The sequence below is a fragment of the Camelus bactrianus genome, chromosome 7, assembly GCF_048773025.1.
Source record: "Camelus bactrianus isolate YW-2024 breed Bactrian camel chromosome 7, ASM4877302v1, whole genome shotgun sequence".
In the NCBI taxonomy this organism is placed as follows: domain Eukaryota; kingdom Metazoa; phylum Chordata; class Mammalia; order Artiodactyla; family Camelidae; genus Camelus; species Camelus bactrianus.
In genome coordinates, this window is record NC_133545.1 from 16,731,892 (window position 1) to 16,747,713 (window position 15,822).

The 15,822-nt window shown below is 39.5% G+C and overlaps 1 protein-coding gene and 1 long non-coding RNA gene across 8 annotated transcripts in view; one reads left to right on the plus strand and one right to left on the minus strand.

The window, feature by feature from the left end:
- SLC35B4 (solute carrier family 35 member B4) overlaps positions 1–15,822 on the plus strand; it is a 47,393-nt gene that overhangs the window by 16,159 nt on the left and 15,412 nt on the right. For 3 of the 7 annotated variants that reach the window (XR_012508079.1, XR_012508081.1, XR_012508080.1), the window contains exons 9-11: positions 3,276–3,351; positions 4,200–5,039; positions 9,623–9,787. Coding sequence is in view for 3 of the 7 variants with exons in the window: in XM_074367041.1 (XP_074223142.1) it covers positions 3,276–3,351; positions 4,200–4,446 (323 nt within the window). In the remaining 4 variants the exon portion in view is untranslated. The other 4 variants (XM_074367041.1, XM_074367044.1, XR_012508082.1 and 1 more) reach the window with 3 other exon arrangements.
- Positions 1–15,822, minus strand: part of LOC123614676 (uncharacterized) — a 20,182-nt gene continuing 4,360 nt past the window's right edge. The window contains exon 3 of the long non-coding RNA XR_012508083.1: positions 1–317. This is a non-coding gene — a long non-coding RNA (uncharacterized LOC123614676). The remainder of the gene's footprint in view (positions 318–15,822) is intronic.

Sequence of the window (15,822 nt, forward strand, 5' to 3'; positions counted from 1 at the left end):
TTACTCTTGACTTGACCACTGCTTTTTTCACGATTTTTTAAAATTTATTTTTATTGAAGTACAGTCAGTTTACAATGTTGTGTCAGTTTCTGGTGTACAGCACAATACTTCAGTCACATAGGAATATATACATTTGTCCTCATATTCTTCTTCACCATAGGTTACAAGATATTGAATATATTCCCTGTGCTATACACTATAAACTTGTTCATCTATTTTATATATATTAGTTAGTATCTGCAACCTCGAAGTCATTCTGAGTGAAGTAAGCCAAAAGAGAAAGAAGAATACCACATGATGTCACTTACACGTAGAATCTAAAAAAAAAAAAAAGACAAATGAACTTATTTACAAAACAGAAACAGACTCACAGACATAGAAAACAAATTTATGGTTACCAGTGGGGGAAGGGAGTGAAAAGGGATAAACTGGGAATTCGAAATTTTTTCGTGATCTTATCCAAATCATCTGTCCCCCTGAAATTGTCTGTCCCCCTGAAGTCGTCCCCATTCCACCTTCCAGGAATATAGGGCCATTAATCTGTAGTTGCAGCAGCAAAAGCTTTAACAAGCACTTTTCAGTTATTTGCAAATGAAACAAGACAGTATCTTCAAACTTTCTATTTTGCTTTGGAATTTGTGTGTTTGCATTTGAATGTGGAATGTTTGATATTCTGAAAATGCAAATGAATAGTAATAACACACTGCAGAGACTGGAGCCTTGAACAGTTAGGCAGTGGTCCAGCTCTCTCCACTCCTGTTCATCCTTCTCTGCTGGGAAAGGCAGATCCGCTTAGAGATCCAGGCTGAGCCACCTCAGAGCCAGGAGGGTGAAAATGACAACAGGGCTTTTTCCTAGTTACAGAGTAGGTAGGCGGTAGGAATCAGCAAAATTAGTTCAAAAGTCTACATTGTAAGTTAGCTATGATTTTTTAAAGTGGTTGTTTAATAAGCTATTGCCAGTTAACTTGAGAGAAATTACTTGTATAATCTGATTATCTATTAAAAGAATGTGTGTTATACAGACAGTGAATACACAAGGAACAAAGAAACATTTTCGTCTTTTGGGGTTTTTTTTAAGTTTATGTATTTATTTTACAATATCGTATTTTTTAATTGAAGTATAGTTGATGTATAATATATGTTACAGGTATAAAATATAGCACAATTTTTAAAAGTTATACTCCATTTATAGTTATTATAAAATATTGGCTGGATGCCCCATGTTGTACAATACCTCCTTGTGGCTTGTTTTATACCTGACAGTTTGTACTTCTTAATCCTCCACCTCCATCTTGCTCCTCCCCCTTCCCTCTCCCCACCGGTAACCACCATTTCCTTCTCTACATCTGTGAGCCTCTTTCAAAGAAACATTTTTAAAACTAAGGCTTTATGTTGTTCAGACCTAAAGCGGCAAGTGTGTTGCATAGAATGACAGTAGCTGCTCAGTGAACATTTGTTTGCTCTCTGATTGTGGACTGTGAAGTTGTGGTTGTTCTCTGTTTGCAAAATTGCCTCTCCCATTTGCCCACAAATAAGTGTAATGAAGGTAGAGTGTAAGAAAGTTTTTAAGGCTCTGAATTACTCGGTCATTTCTGACTTTTTAAACTGAGATATAATTGACATATAGCTGATTTTTGATGCAGTGATTTTTCAGGTCTCTTAGGGCCCCCACATAGCAAAGGGCTATTGAAATAAACACATTGTCAAATTCCTTGGGATTAATAATGATTTAGTTACTAGAATGTTCCTTCTAAAAGTTGCAGGGATGGGTATTTATATAATTTTTTTTTAAGAATCTGCCTTCAACTTCCTTAGAATCACCCCTAAGTATACATTTTTTTCTCTTGCTTAAGTGTCTGAGATGAACCTTTTATCCTAGAATTTCCTAAGGGCACTGAACATTCGTCTAAATAAAGCCCTACTAATTGCCTCTTTCCCCAGCAAACTGATACAGTGGATCTCTGAAGTTATTAAATAGTAATAACACTTGGTAGCTTACTTTTCATTTCAGTACTTGCTAAGTGTTTCAGAGACAGTATAATATTGGGATTTCCCACTAGTCAGACATACAATTATAACAAGTTATCTTTATTTAGGTATATGAAATGTTATTTTTTGCAAAAGAAAATTAATGTTCATTTACTAACCAGATTGCAACATCACTTTGTTAGACTTTCCTGAGTTATGCTGTATAATTCAAAGCCCCAAACAATTCAGCAATTCAGAAAAACTGACCCTTCAAGGGTGTATATGTCCTTATTTTCTTTGATCTTGGATATTTTATTTCCTCCCAAGTATGTACTGTGTAGGCCTCATTATATAAAGCTAACATAAGTACGTATTTAAAGGAAGAAAAGGTACAGTTCGATCACCCTACCCATGAGCTAATTTCATTTTATCGGTGTCCTTCCCAACACTATTTACATATATTCTTGTGTAATCCTTGTGTAGGTATAATTTTACACTTGCTTTCTCACTTTCATTCTGAGTTTTTTATGTGACTGTGTATGATCTTTGTTTATATCAAATATATAATGCCTCATCTAGTTAAAGTATCTTTGCTTACATAGTCCTTGCTCTATCATTGGACATTTAGATTGATTCAGAGTTTTTCCTTATTACAAATACTACTGCGATGCATGTAGAACTTTTTTCTTCTTTTAAGGTAACTACGATTAACTCCTAAAAGTGAGTAGCAGTACTTTTATGGCCCCTTGATACATAATATGAAATTGATTTTTTAAAAAAACACCAATTTATGCTACCACCCACTGAATGGCTGCCAGTTTCACCACCATTTTGCCAGATTAGGATATTATTTATCAATGTTTAACAGCTAATTTAATAGATACAGAATGGTACAGCCTTGTATAACTTAGAATTGGTTACTAGCAGTATTGAACATATTTCCAAATGGCATTTAGTTATAGGTTGTCTCTCATCTTGTATTAATGGTCAGTTAAGACCATATCATTTTGAACTTCTCTGTGTTTCACAGTCTTTCTTTGTAAAGTGGGGTCCTATTCAGGCAAATGGTAAAGAGTCTATTTTAAAAGTAAAATAAATTATAATTTGTTTTAAGGAACCAGTGAAATGACTCTTGAGGCTGATAATATTCTGGAATCAAGGCAAGTAAAGTGGTGGAAGGTCCAAATGTCTCTGCGAGAGAGAACGTTGCTGCCTCTGTTATGTTCACCTGTATTACTCGATTCAAAAAAGATGAAGACTTAAGCCGTCAAAAGTGATGCAACTGTCCTCTCTTAATCTTTGCAGAACTGTATCAAGTTCCAGGCATTGGTGTGACAGTGCCCATCATGTGGTTCTACCTCCTCATGAATGTCATCACTCAGTATCCTTTGCACTCCTCTGCCATCCAGTCATCTCTGTGTTATTTTGGCCCAGGAAAGTTTATCCTTTTCTTCTAATGGTGCAGTGACATGAGTTTTGTTTTTGCCTTGATCTGTTCTGCAGTAAGTGGGAGACAAGCCCAGCCAGCGAGCTCCTTTGTGGGGGGCCGGAGAGACAGTGGTGGTCGGAGGGTCAGTCAGCCACAGGGCACCATGAAGGAGAAGCTCTAGGTGCAGGTGTGGAAATCAGTGGGTAATCAAGAATTAGCATATGACACCAATGCTCTGTGATTTCTACCATCCTAGGATATTTCACAGGCTGTCTCAAAATTCTGCAAAAAATTTCAAATTAATGAAAACCTACTTTTTTTTTTAAAAACGTTCTTTTGAATGACCTCAAGCCCTTTCTAAAAATCATCTTTGAAACAACTGAGATTGACCTCATTCCTCTGAAGTCACCTCAAAGGACTGCCCTACAGAGAGAGATTCTTTGTAGAGGAGGGGGTGGAAGGACCGGGGACCAGATCAAATAAAGAGGGATGTGATCGCCTTTACTGAGAGTTACCCTCTGTCATTACTAGGGAGACAGCCTTCAGTGTGAACTGTGAGAAGAATCCAGAATAATCATAGGAGGGCTTCAGGCCCTTTGACGTTAGGCCCCACAACCAGAATGGCGGGACGGGAGTTCTGCAGGGTGTTCGGCCAAGGAAGAGCCTCAGAGCAGCCGTAGCTGATCCCCACGTTTTCTGGTTCCCTCAGTAGGAATACTGAAGCTCAGATCCTTGCCAGCAGGTTCTGCCGCTGCCCTCTCGGTAGTCCACCGAAAACCGCCTTAACCCCGCCCCTCCAGGTACGTGTGCATCCGCGGTGTGTTCATCCTCACCACAGAGTGCGCCTCCCTCACCGTCACGCTCGTCGTGACTCTCCGCAAGTTCGTGAGCCTCATTTTCTCCATCTTGTATTTCCGGAACCCTTTCACCCTGTGGCACTGGCTGGGCACCTTGTTTGTCTTCCTTGGGACCCTCATGTACACAGAGGTGTGGAACAACCTGGGGACCAGCAAAGGCCAGCCTCAGAAGGAGGACAAGAAGAACTGACGCCTGCCTGGAGTTGAGAGACCGGAGGCAGAGGGGAGCCGGATGCGGCCACCATTTCACCTTGGTTCGTGCCGAATTAAGCCCCACGCATCGAACCAGCCCTGCACCAGAGAATCCTCAGAGAGGGGACTTCTCGGGTTTCTCATGACTATAAAGATGACATTTATGGACTCTGGATTAGAAGCCCCTCAACCCTGAAACAGAAAAAACAGTTCTCTATGGTTGAACAGCCGGTCCATTTGGTGTATGTTTTGTTTACCAGAATATTCAGCACTGTGCTTACTGACGTCTGCGTCCCCAGAGCTGCTGGTTTTACATCCGTGGTCTCGGACAAGATGATCCCTTTTGTTGCTGTTCTGAAGATTCCCGGCCACAACAGTCATTATGCTTCTGTGGCCTTGTCCCCTTGTTCTGTCACCCTGCCACCCCTCAGCAGAACTTTTCAGTCAGTCAGACACTTGAGGCACCTTCACCAGGAACAACAAGTGGCCAAAGGAACAGAGACACGGGTGACACTGGGGCTGGACCTTCTCTGCTGTGCTGGGAGAGAAGTGGTCGTCCCCAGGAGCCCTGCCGACACCGGAGCAGGCCCGGTGGGAATCCTTTTCCACGTTTTGCTGGGGTTTTTTTTCCTACGCAGAAGTCATACGCTTTCACACCTCCTGTGTTCTGTACTTAGAACAAACCTGCAGCATCCCTCTATGGCTCAACATTAATAAGAAAGAGAGGTTGTGTATGAATTAGGAAAGACAGACATTTCCTCCCAGCCTTCTACATGCAGCCCATCAGCCTGGAGCTGAGATGGTAACGCCAGGAGAAGCCTGGCCCTGGTGGCACCCAGAGAGCCACGGCTCCCCTGCCGGGCTGGTTCCAAGTGGGCAGGTCTTTGAAAGGCTTCTTACCCAGAGAGATTCAGCTCTGCCCGGCATCTCTGATAGAGTCATGACCAGTCAGGCTAATGAGTAAACCCGTTTCTAGTGGGTGTGGTGCGTCAATCGGGCCAAATCACAACCAACATGGAAAGTTTTTCTCGTTATTTATTTTTTTAATAAGGCATCTTAATGTTCTTGATCACTATGCGGGGGTATGTGGTTTATTATATGTAGAAACATGACGCTCTTTTGCTAATCATCTCAAAGGTCCAATTTTCCTCCCATGTGATACTTTTGAGAGAGAGGACCAGGGTCAGGGTAGTGTGTGTAGGTGTGTGTGTGTGCTCTTGTGTGGTTTGTGATCACTCAAGAGGAGAATGGAGCACAGAAGTGAGTGTTTTTATCTCTGTTCTTCACTTAGCCTGGGCCTCCACCGCCTCACCCAGGTACGTGCTCTGGAGGCCAGCAGACTCACCAGCTCCTCTCTTTGCACCCGGACAGAGGCCTCTCCTTTTGCACTGGATGCAGGCTGTGTTCTTAGATCAAGAGGCTGCTCCCTGCGTCTCCTGGGCTCGCCCAAGGGGTGGTGTGTTTATTCCACTGTCGAGCTGTTCTCTGATAGGGTCTGAGATAAGTGTCCTAGAACCACTGGGTCACTTTGGGGAGGTCTCTTAAGCTGCCTTGGGATTTTTGATACCTAAAATGTGGCTACTGTTTCTCCAAAGTTAGAGGGTTTTCAGATCAATTTGTTGATCTGGACATGGACAGCTGTGCGGTGCCAGTGAGGGTCTGTGCTAAGCGATGCTGAATGAGGCGCGAACCTGTGCATGGACTCGAAAGGTACTGTCCTTGAACTATGTAGAGGTCCTCAGACTGATGGTGCTATGAATACCACGTGTTAAATACCCTCTTAAACAACAACAAAAGCTACTTTTCTTACTGTTTCATAGCAGAACCTGTCCCTCGGGGCTGTTTGGTAGCTGCATATCTGGAGTCTTGACAGGATAACTCTGGACAAAGCTTTACATTTATAGTAATCACCCTTTTTATGTCGATGGGAAATGTTACCTTTCCTAGTAACCGAAACAGTGTTGATGTACACAGACAGCATTTAACTGAGCCGATTAGGTTTTAAATTCTGGTTTTAGTGAATATGTGTTCCTCTCAGTCTGAATACCTCTGTTGGTCTTATTAACAGGAGGATACGTGTGGGCAGATGAGGGCCCGCGTACAACACAATGAGCGCGTGTAAGAACAGGATGCCGGACGTGCTGTGGGAATTGGCTTTTATCTCTCGTCTTTGGATATAAGGAAATACATCTAACAGACACCAGTTAATATTTTTAAAAACAATTTATTCCCCTTGGTTAACTTAGTTTTCAATCCAGGCTGAAATTGATTTCAGCCCCTTTTAAAAGGGAAAAAAAAAACGTTTTGCAGAGGGTCAGATACCTACTAACTGGAGGAGAAAGGTCTCTTAAAGTCGTCTCCTCTTTCTCTGGGTTAAGACTATGTAATTTTGTGCCCCACAGATAGAGGGTATAGTTTGTTAACAAAACCCTTAGAAGATCAAATAACAAATGAGACCAGCCAGAAAACATACTGTGTGTGTGTGTACTTCTGTGCCCACTTCGCAGCTTGACCAGAGTCCTAGATGAGGTAACAGGAGAAAACAGTGGACATGTGAATTATTTTAATTTAATGTCTATTCTTTACTACAATTCTTGTCACATTACAAACGCTTTTTCATTTTTTAATAGGAATTTATTTTGACCCTTTATTTGCTTTTTTATCCAACTAAAACCATTAATGCACTTGATAAGTTTCTATCAAGTTCTAAAGTATTTAGACACAATTCAAATAGTTGGATTTTTTTGTACCTTCTTCCTGCCTAGTTATCCAAAATGAAATGCTGTGGAGCTTGAATTTGGTCATTGCGTCAAGTGAAGAAAAACCGTGAAAGCTGAGTTGGTCTGTGCCACTTCCACCAAACCTTTTCCATTCTTCTGGGAAGATGACCTGATATATTTTAAGGATTCTAATAAATACCTTGTGGTCATTTCCTGAGTGCCTTTCCTCCCTTCTGCATATATTTTTTAACTTCCTAACCCCCATGTCCAGTTTCTTCATCAGCCTCCGTTCACTTGGATACTTTTCTGCTGAGTAACAGCTCTATTCTTGTATCTGTTTATGCCTCTATTCTTTGGGGCTTCTGGGTGTTTTTGTGGATTTTTACAGGGTATATATATCTGTGTAGCATGTATTTTGTTATACACTGTTATAAGCACTGATACTGGGGTGGGGGTGTCTGTGAGGATGAGAATATCTGGCGGAATATATGAGTATATGTGTAATGAGTATGAATGTGAAGGGTTAATGTAAAAATGTTAATATTTTCTGTTACAGCTCAGGGTGGGGCTGAGAATCCTTACCACCGTTCCTGTCTGTATTTGGAAAACAGTAGTTTTCATACTTTACTCTTTTTACACTACCTCCAGCTGATTTTGCTCGCAGTGCCAGATGCCTGTGGTGAGGGGAGGTGGAAAACACCAGGTCGGGAATAACCGTAAACCAGTAAATTAGCTCTGGGCCAGTGGACGTGCTCATCGGTGGACCAGCTGGCATGGCAGACATTGTAGCAAAGACCTGAGCATCTGACAGATGCACATGGAGAAGAATGGCATGGAGATCTGAAATCGAGATCCTCCATTTGTTGTAGTTTTTTCTCTTTGGCTAGGAGTAAATAGAATTATGAGTAATTCTGCCCTTATTAGATAAACAAAGCATTTTATTCTCAATAGCTTTATCCTGAAAAGTGTGCGGGGAACTCATCTGTGACAGTTCATTCTTAGGTTGAAAGAACTGTCAGTATAGATAAAATCCATTGTTACTAACTGATTGGTGTGACATTTGAAAATAAGTATAAACAATATTTGTCAGTAAAAGAACTAGTCATAAGTGTCGGAATACATTCAGTATGTACCGGGCTGGGGTGGGAGACTCTGTAGTGTGCTCTTTCTAGCAGCTTCTTCACAGTGGACAGTGCAGAGAAGAGAGGGACCAGGGATGACATCTCACTCAGTTCTGTACTGCCAGCCCCTGCACAGAGTCTGACTTGCATCCCAGGAGTAAATGAACGCTTGCTAAGATCTTATTCCCTCACCTGATGATGGCTTCTAATTCCTGTTCCCACTCTTCATCAGCTGGTTGGCAGGAACACAAATAAGAGGAAACATTCCTAAGGTTCTAAGCCAGAGACAGAAGGGAGGATATACACCAGGGATGGGGGGGGTGCAGCTTTTGCTCTCTGGTTACCTGGTGCGAGGAGGGCAGAGAATTATGGACTTAGCGTCTTACATCATTTGGTGCTCAGTGCAGGGACATGCCCTCAGGGTTCTATTAGGATTCTTAGAAGTTTCTGAAGTAGGCTGCTTGGGGTGACCCTTAACCTCACCATAGGTAGTTGGTTTGTATTGGCTGGTGCCTGGGGCACATTGTCCTTTTGTCGTCTCGGTATCATGCTGACACCACTTCCCTGAGCTTTACCTATGAAATCACTAAACATCCTACCAAATTTCCTCAATTTCAATCAAGTAAGGCAAGCTACAAGGGTACCACAGATAGGTAGGGGGGAAGAGCTTGGTCTACATTTAGAAGTCATGACTTACATTTTTTAAAGGAGAAGGCTGTAACAGTTCCTTGGCACATTGAATTATTTATTTCTTTTCAGATGTAAAGAAGACTCCCGTGAAACAACAAGAGAAGCAGTAGTTACTCCCCAGAGCAATAAAACTGTCTTTGTGTATCACTTGCAATCACAAGTCATTTCTGTGCTAGTTGCTTTCATTCCAGAGAATGGTATCCTCCTCCAAAAAAGAGGATGATTTTCAAAGTAGGATTTCCTAACAGATTATGTGGCGTGGGGCTAGGGGAGGGCTGGTGGGGATTTGATTTATTCAGCCTCTGAGCTCTTGATTCAGCATTACAATTTAAGAACAAAGATTGGAGGAGGAGGAGGGACTAGACAGCGGTGGAGGATGTAGAACATTAGTGAGCATTCAGATTTTGAGCTGTGTAAATATCAAATGTCGGCTTCCAGCCTTATGAGTTATTTGAGCAGAGAGTTAAGAAGGAAAGGAAGATTCTGAATAAAATGTTTGGCCCAACAAATGGAATGAGTCTTTTTACCATGATTTCTCACAAAGAGCAATTTTCTACCTTCTGAAACAACTCATCAGACACCTGGTTTTTATCTTAAATTGTACAACCATTGTTTCTTAATAAAAGTGATACATTTCTTGCAGGTGTTTCCATTCACCATTACCTTTCAAGTGCTTGTGTGCAGTTTCAAAAGCTCTCCAATTTTTGCCCTGTGTAGTGGTGGGACTTTTTACTACAGACAATCGTAAGGAACCCGTCTTCTGATGCCTGACAACTGGATCAATCATACACCACTTCGCAGGCTACAGGTAGGTTTCTACTTCAGAAATTTAAAGAGGATCAGCCTAGTTTGGGAGGTTTTTAGAGGTTCATGGCAGTAAGTGTCTGTAGCAAATCTCAAAACCTCTTTGCCTTAAAAGAAACGCATTGATTTTTGTACTGCTGCAATGCCCAGCTCTCTTTATCTTCCATCTGTTGCCTTTAAATGAATCTTAATGTGAAAGCAACTTGCTGAGCAGTTTACCGCACCCAGTCTATTTTTTCACTGATAGTTGATTTACAGTATTATATTAGCTTCAGGTGTACAACATAGTGACTCAAAAGTTTTATAGATTACCACTCCATTTATAGTTATTATAAAATACTGGCTCTATTCCCTGTGCTGCACACTATATCCTTGTAGCTTATTTATTTTAGATATAGTAGTTTGTGTCTCTTAATCCCCTACTCCATCTTGCCCCTCCCTCCTTCCCTCTCCCCAGTGGTAAACACTAGTTTGTTCTCTATATCTTTGAGCCTGTTACTTTTTTTTGTTATATTCAATAGTTTTATTTTTTAGATTCCACATATAAATGATAACTGTCTTTCTCTGTCTTATTCCACTAAGCATAATACCCTCCAGGTCCATCCATGTTGTTGCAAATGGGAAGATCTTATTCTTTTGTGTGGTTGAGCACTGTTCCATTGTATGCATACGCCACATCATCTTGTCCATTCATCAGCTGATACATACTTAGGTTCTTCCATATCTTGGCTATTGTAAATAATGCTGCTATGAACTTTGGGGTGCACATGTATCTTTTTGAATTAGCATTTGTTTTCTTTGGATATATATATGCAGGAGTAGAACTGTTGAATCATATGGTAGTTCTGCTTTTATTTTTTTGAGAAACCTCCATACTGCTTTCCATAGTTGCTACACCAATTTACATTCCCACTAACAGTGCACAAAGGTTCCCTTTTGTGCACATCCTCCCCAACATTTGTTTTTTATGGTCTTTTTGATAGCCATTCTGACAGATGTAAAGTGGTATCTCTTTGTGGTTTTGATAGGCACTTCTCTGATGATTAGTGATGCTGAGCGTCTTTTCATGTGCCTTTTGGCCATCTGTATGCCTTCCTTGGAAAAATGTCTATTCATATCTTCTGCCCATTTTTCACTCATGTTGTTTGTTATTTGATGCTGAGTTGTATGAGCTGTTTATGTATTTTGGATATTCACCCCTTGGTATATCATTTGCAAATATTTTCTCCCATTCAGTAGGTTGTCTTTTTGTTTTGTCGATGGTTTCCTTTGCTGTGCAAAAGTTTTTAAGTTTAATTAGCTCCCATTTGTTTATTTTTGCTTTTGTTTCCTTTGTCTTAGGAGATAGATCAAAAAAAAATTTCTATGATTTATGTCAAAGACTGTTCTGCCTATGTCTCTTCTAGGAGTTAAATGGTTTCCAGTGTTACATTTAGGTCTTTAACCCATTTTGAATTTATTTTGTATATGGTGTTAGAAAATGTTTTAATTTCATTCTTTCACATGTAGCTGTCCAGTTTTCTCAGCACCACTTATTGAAGAGACTGTCTTTCCTTCTTTGTGTATCCTGCCTCCTTTGTTGTAGATTCTTTGTCCTTAAGTGTGTGGATTTATTTCTGGCTCTCTATTCTGTTCCACTGATCTACGTGTCTGTTTTTGTGCCGGTATGATACTGTTTTGATTCCTAAAGCTTTGCAGTACAGCCTGAAGTCGGGGTGTGATACCTCTAGCTCTGTTCTTTAAGACTGTTTTGGCTATTAGGGATCTTTAGTGTTTCTGTACAAATTATTTGTTCTAGTTCTGTGGAAAATGATACTGGTATTTTGATAGGGATTGCACTGAATCTGTAGATTGCCTTGAGTAGTATGACAATTTTAACAATATTAATTCTTCCAGTCCGTGAACACGGAACATCTTTCCATCTGTTTGTATCGTCTTCACTTTCATCAATGTCTTACAGTTTTCTGAGTACAGGTCTTTTGCCTCCTTAGGTAGATTTATTCCTAGGTATTTTATTCTTTTCAGTGTGATTGTAAATAGGATAGTTTCATTAATTTTGCTTTCTAATAGTTCATTGTTACTGTATAGAAATGCAACATATTTCTGTATATTAATTATGTACTCTGCAACTTTACTGAATTTACTGGTGAGCTCTAGTAGTTATGGTGCTGTCTTTTAGGATATTCTGTGTATAGTACCATGTCATCTGCAAACAGTGACAGTTTTATGTCTTCCTTTCTAATTTGGATTTCTTTTCTTTTTCTTGTCTGGTTTGATGTGGCCAGAACTTCCAATATGTTGACTAAAAATGTGAGAGTGGGCATCCTTATCTTGTTCCTGATCTTTGGTGAAAGCTTCCAGATTTTCACCATTGAGTATGGTGTTAGCTGTGGGGTTATTATACATGACCTTGATTAGGCTGAGGTATATTCCCTCTGTACCCACTTTCTGGAGAATTTTTATCATAAATGGATGTTGAATTTTGTCAAAAGCTTTTTCTATATCTGTTGAGATGATCATATGGTTTTTATTCTTCAATGTGTTAATGTGGTGTATCACATTGATTGATTTGCAAATGTTGACCCATGATCCTTTTAATGTATTGTTTGATTCATTTGCTGAAATTTTGTTGAGTATTTTTGCATCTATGTTCTTTAGTGATACTGGCTTGTAAATTTTGTGTGTATGGTATCTTTGTCTGGTTTTGGAATCAGGATGATGCTGGCCTCATAGAACGAGAGTGGAAGTGTTAATTCCTCTGCCACTTTTTTAAAAACAGTTGAAGAAGGATAGGTGTTAACTCTTCTCTGAATGGTAGAATTCACCTGTGAAGCCATCTGGTCCTGGACTTCTGTTTTTTTGCAAATTAAAAAAAAAAATTACTGATTCAATTTCATTACTGGTAATTAGTCTGCTCATACTTCCTATTTCTTCCTGGGTTAGTCTTGGGAGATTGTACATTGCTAGGAATTTGTCTATTTCATCTAGGTTGTCCATTGTATTGGCATATGGTTGTTCAGAGTAATCTCTTACAATCCTTTGTATTTCTATGGTTTTGGTTGTAACTTCTCTTTTTTTATTTCTGATTTTATTGATTTGAACCCTCTTTTTTTTTCCTTGATGAGTCTGGCTAAAGGTTTTTCAATTTTGTTTATCTTTTCAAAGAACTAGCTTTTAGTTTCATTGATCTTTTCTATTGATTTTTTGTCTTTATTTCATTTATTTCTACTCTGATCTGTATCATTTTTCCTTCTAATAACTTTGGGTTTTGTTTGTTCTTCTTTTACTAGCTCCTTTAGGTGTAAACATTGGTTGTTTATTTGAAGTTTTTCTTGTTTCCTGAGGTAAGCTTGTATTGCTATAAACTTTTCTCTTAGAACTGCTTTTTCTGCGTCCCATAGGTTTTGGATCATTTTGGTTTTGTTTTGTTTCCAGGTATTTTTAAATTTATTCTTTGATTTCTTAAGTGGTTCATTGGTTGCTTAGTAGTATATTGTTTAACCTCCATGTGTTTGTGGGTTTTGCAGGTTTTTTCTTATAGTTGATTTCTACTCTCATAGTGTTGTGGTTGGAAAAGATGCTTGATTATGATTTCAGTTTTAAGTTTACTGAGGCTTGTTTTTTGACCTAGCATATGATCTATCTATCTTGGAGGATGTTCAATGTGCACTTGAAAAGAATGTGTATTCTGCTGCTTTTGGATGGAATGTTCCATATGATTCTGTTAAGGCCATCTGGTCTAATGTGTCATTTAAGGCCAGTATTTCCTTATTGATTTTCTGTCTCAGTCTGTCCATTGATGTAAGAGGGATGTGAACCACTATTATTGTGTTACTGTCATTTTCTCCCTTTATGTCTGTTAATACTTGCTTTATATAGGTACTTCTAGGTTGGGTGCATATATATTTATGATTATTGTATCTTCTTTTTGGATTGATAGCTTGATCATTATGTAATGTCCTTCTTCGTTCCTTGTAACAGTCTTTGTTTTGAAGTCTATTTTGTCTGATAAAAGTATTGCCACCCCAGCTTTCTTTTGATTTGTATTTGCATGGAATACTTTTTTCCACCCCCTCACTTTCAGTCTGTGTGTGTGTCTTTAGATCTGCAATGAATTTCTTGTAGGTAGCATCTTATTTCTGTAACCATTCAGCCACTTTATGTCTTTAGATGGGAGCATTTAGTCCATTTACATTTGAAGTAATTATTGATATGTATGTACTTATTGCCATTTTGGTAGTTGTTTGGGGGTTGTTTTTGTAGTAATTTTGTTCTTTTGTTCTCTTCCCTTGTGATTTGATGACTATCTTTAGTGTTAGATTCCTTTCTGTTGTGTGTATGTAAATATTACAGATTTTTGGTTTGTAGTTACCATGAGGTGTATGTGTGTGTGTATTTATATGTGTGTATATATACTTATATGTGTGTATGTGATTAATTTGCTGATTTCTTAATGTGAAACACATTTTAATAATCCTGAATTTTTACTCTCCTCCCCTCATAATTACTGTTTTTGACATCAAATTTTACATCTGTTTGTCTTGTGTATCCCTTAACTGCTTATTATGGATATATAGATGATTTTGCTACTATCGTCTCTTAACCTTCCTAGTATCTGTATACGTGGTTGATTTACTACATTTACTGTGTATTTGCCTTTACCTATGAGCTTTTTACTTTTGTAGTTTTCATGTTTCTAGTTGTGGCCTTTTCTTTTTTGCTTAAGAAATCCCTTTAATAGTTCTTCTAAAACTGACTTGGTGATGCTGAACTCTTTTAGCTTTTGGTTATCTATAAAACTTTTGATCTCTCCATCAAATCTCAGCCTTGCTGAGTAGAGTGTTCTTTGTTGTAGGTTTTTCCCTTTCATCACTTTGAATATACTGTGCCATTCATTTCTGGCCTGCAGAGTTTCTACTGAAAAGTCAGCTAATAGCCTTATAGGAGTTCCCTTGTATGTAACTTGTTGCTTTTCCCTTGCTGCTGTTAATAGTCTCTTTACCTTTAATTTTTGCCATTTTAATTACAATGTATCTTGGTGTGGTTCTCTCAGGAGTTGATCCTGTTTGGGACCTTCTCTGCTTCCTGTTCTTGGATGTCTGTTTCCTCTCCCAGGCTGGAGAAGTTTGCAGCTATTATGTCTTCAAATGTGTTATCTGCCCCTTTCTCTCATTCTTGTCCTTCTGAGACCTCTATAATGCAAATGTCAATACGTTTGTTCTTGTCCCAGAGGTGTCTTAGACAGTCCTCATTTTTTTTTCTATTCAGCTTCAGTGATTTCCATTACTCTGTCTTCCAGCTTGTGGATCTATTCCTCTGTATCATTTAGTCTACTGTTGATTCTTTCTAGTGTATTTTTCATTTCAGTTATTGTATTCATTTCTGTTCTTTATATTTTCTAATTCTTTGTTAAAAGCTTATAATTCTTCATTCTGTTCATCCATTCTTCTGAGTTCTTTGATCATCTTTATGATCATTACCTTGAACTCTTTCTCAGGTAGATTGCCTATCTCTACTTCACTTAGTCCTTTTGGAGTTTTATCCTGTTCCTTTGTTTGGAACATGTTCCTCTGTTGCCTCATTTTGCCTACCTTGCTATTTTTATTTCAGTGTATATGGTAGGTTGGTTACATTTTCTGAACTTAGAGAAGTGGCCTTGCGTAGGAGACATCATGAGTCCCAGCAGCATGCTCCTCTCTGGTCACCAGAGCTGTATGCTCTAGGGATGCCCCCTATGAGGGCTGTATGGGCCCTTTTGTTGTAGCGGCCTGACTACTGTGGGCAGTCTGGTAGGCATGACTGGCCCCCATCTGGTTGGTTGTCAGGCCCTGCCTAGTGTGGAAGCTGCCAGCCACTGGTTGGCAGGGCTCAGGGCTCAGGGAGTCTTAAGACAGCATGTCTGCTGGTGAGTGGGGTTGTGTCCCTGCCCAGTGTGTTTCTTGGCCTGAGGCTTCACAGTACTGGTGGGCTGGGGCTGGGTCCTGAGGCTAATAAGCTAGAGGGAGGATTACAAAATGGTACGTGCCAGCACCAATGTCC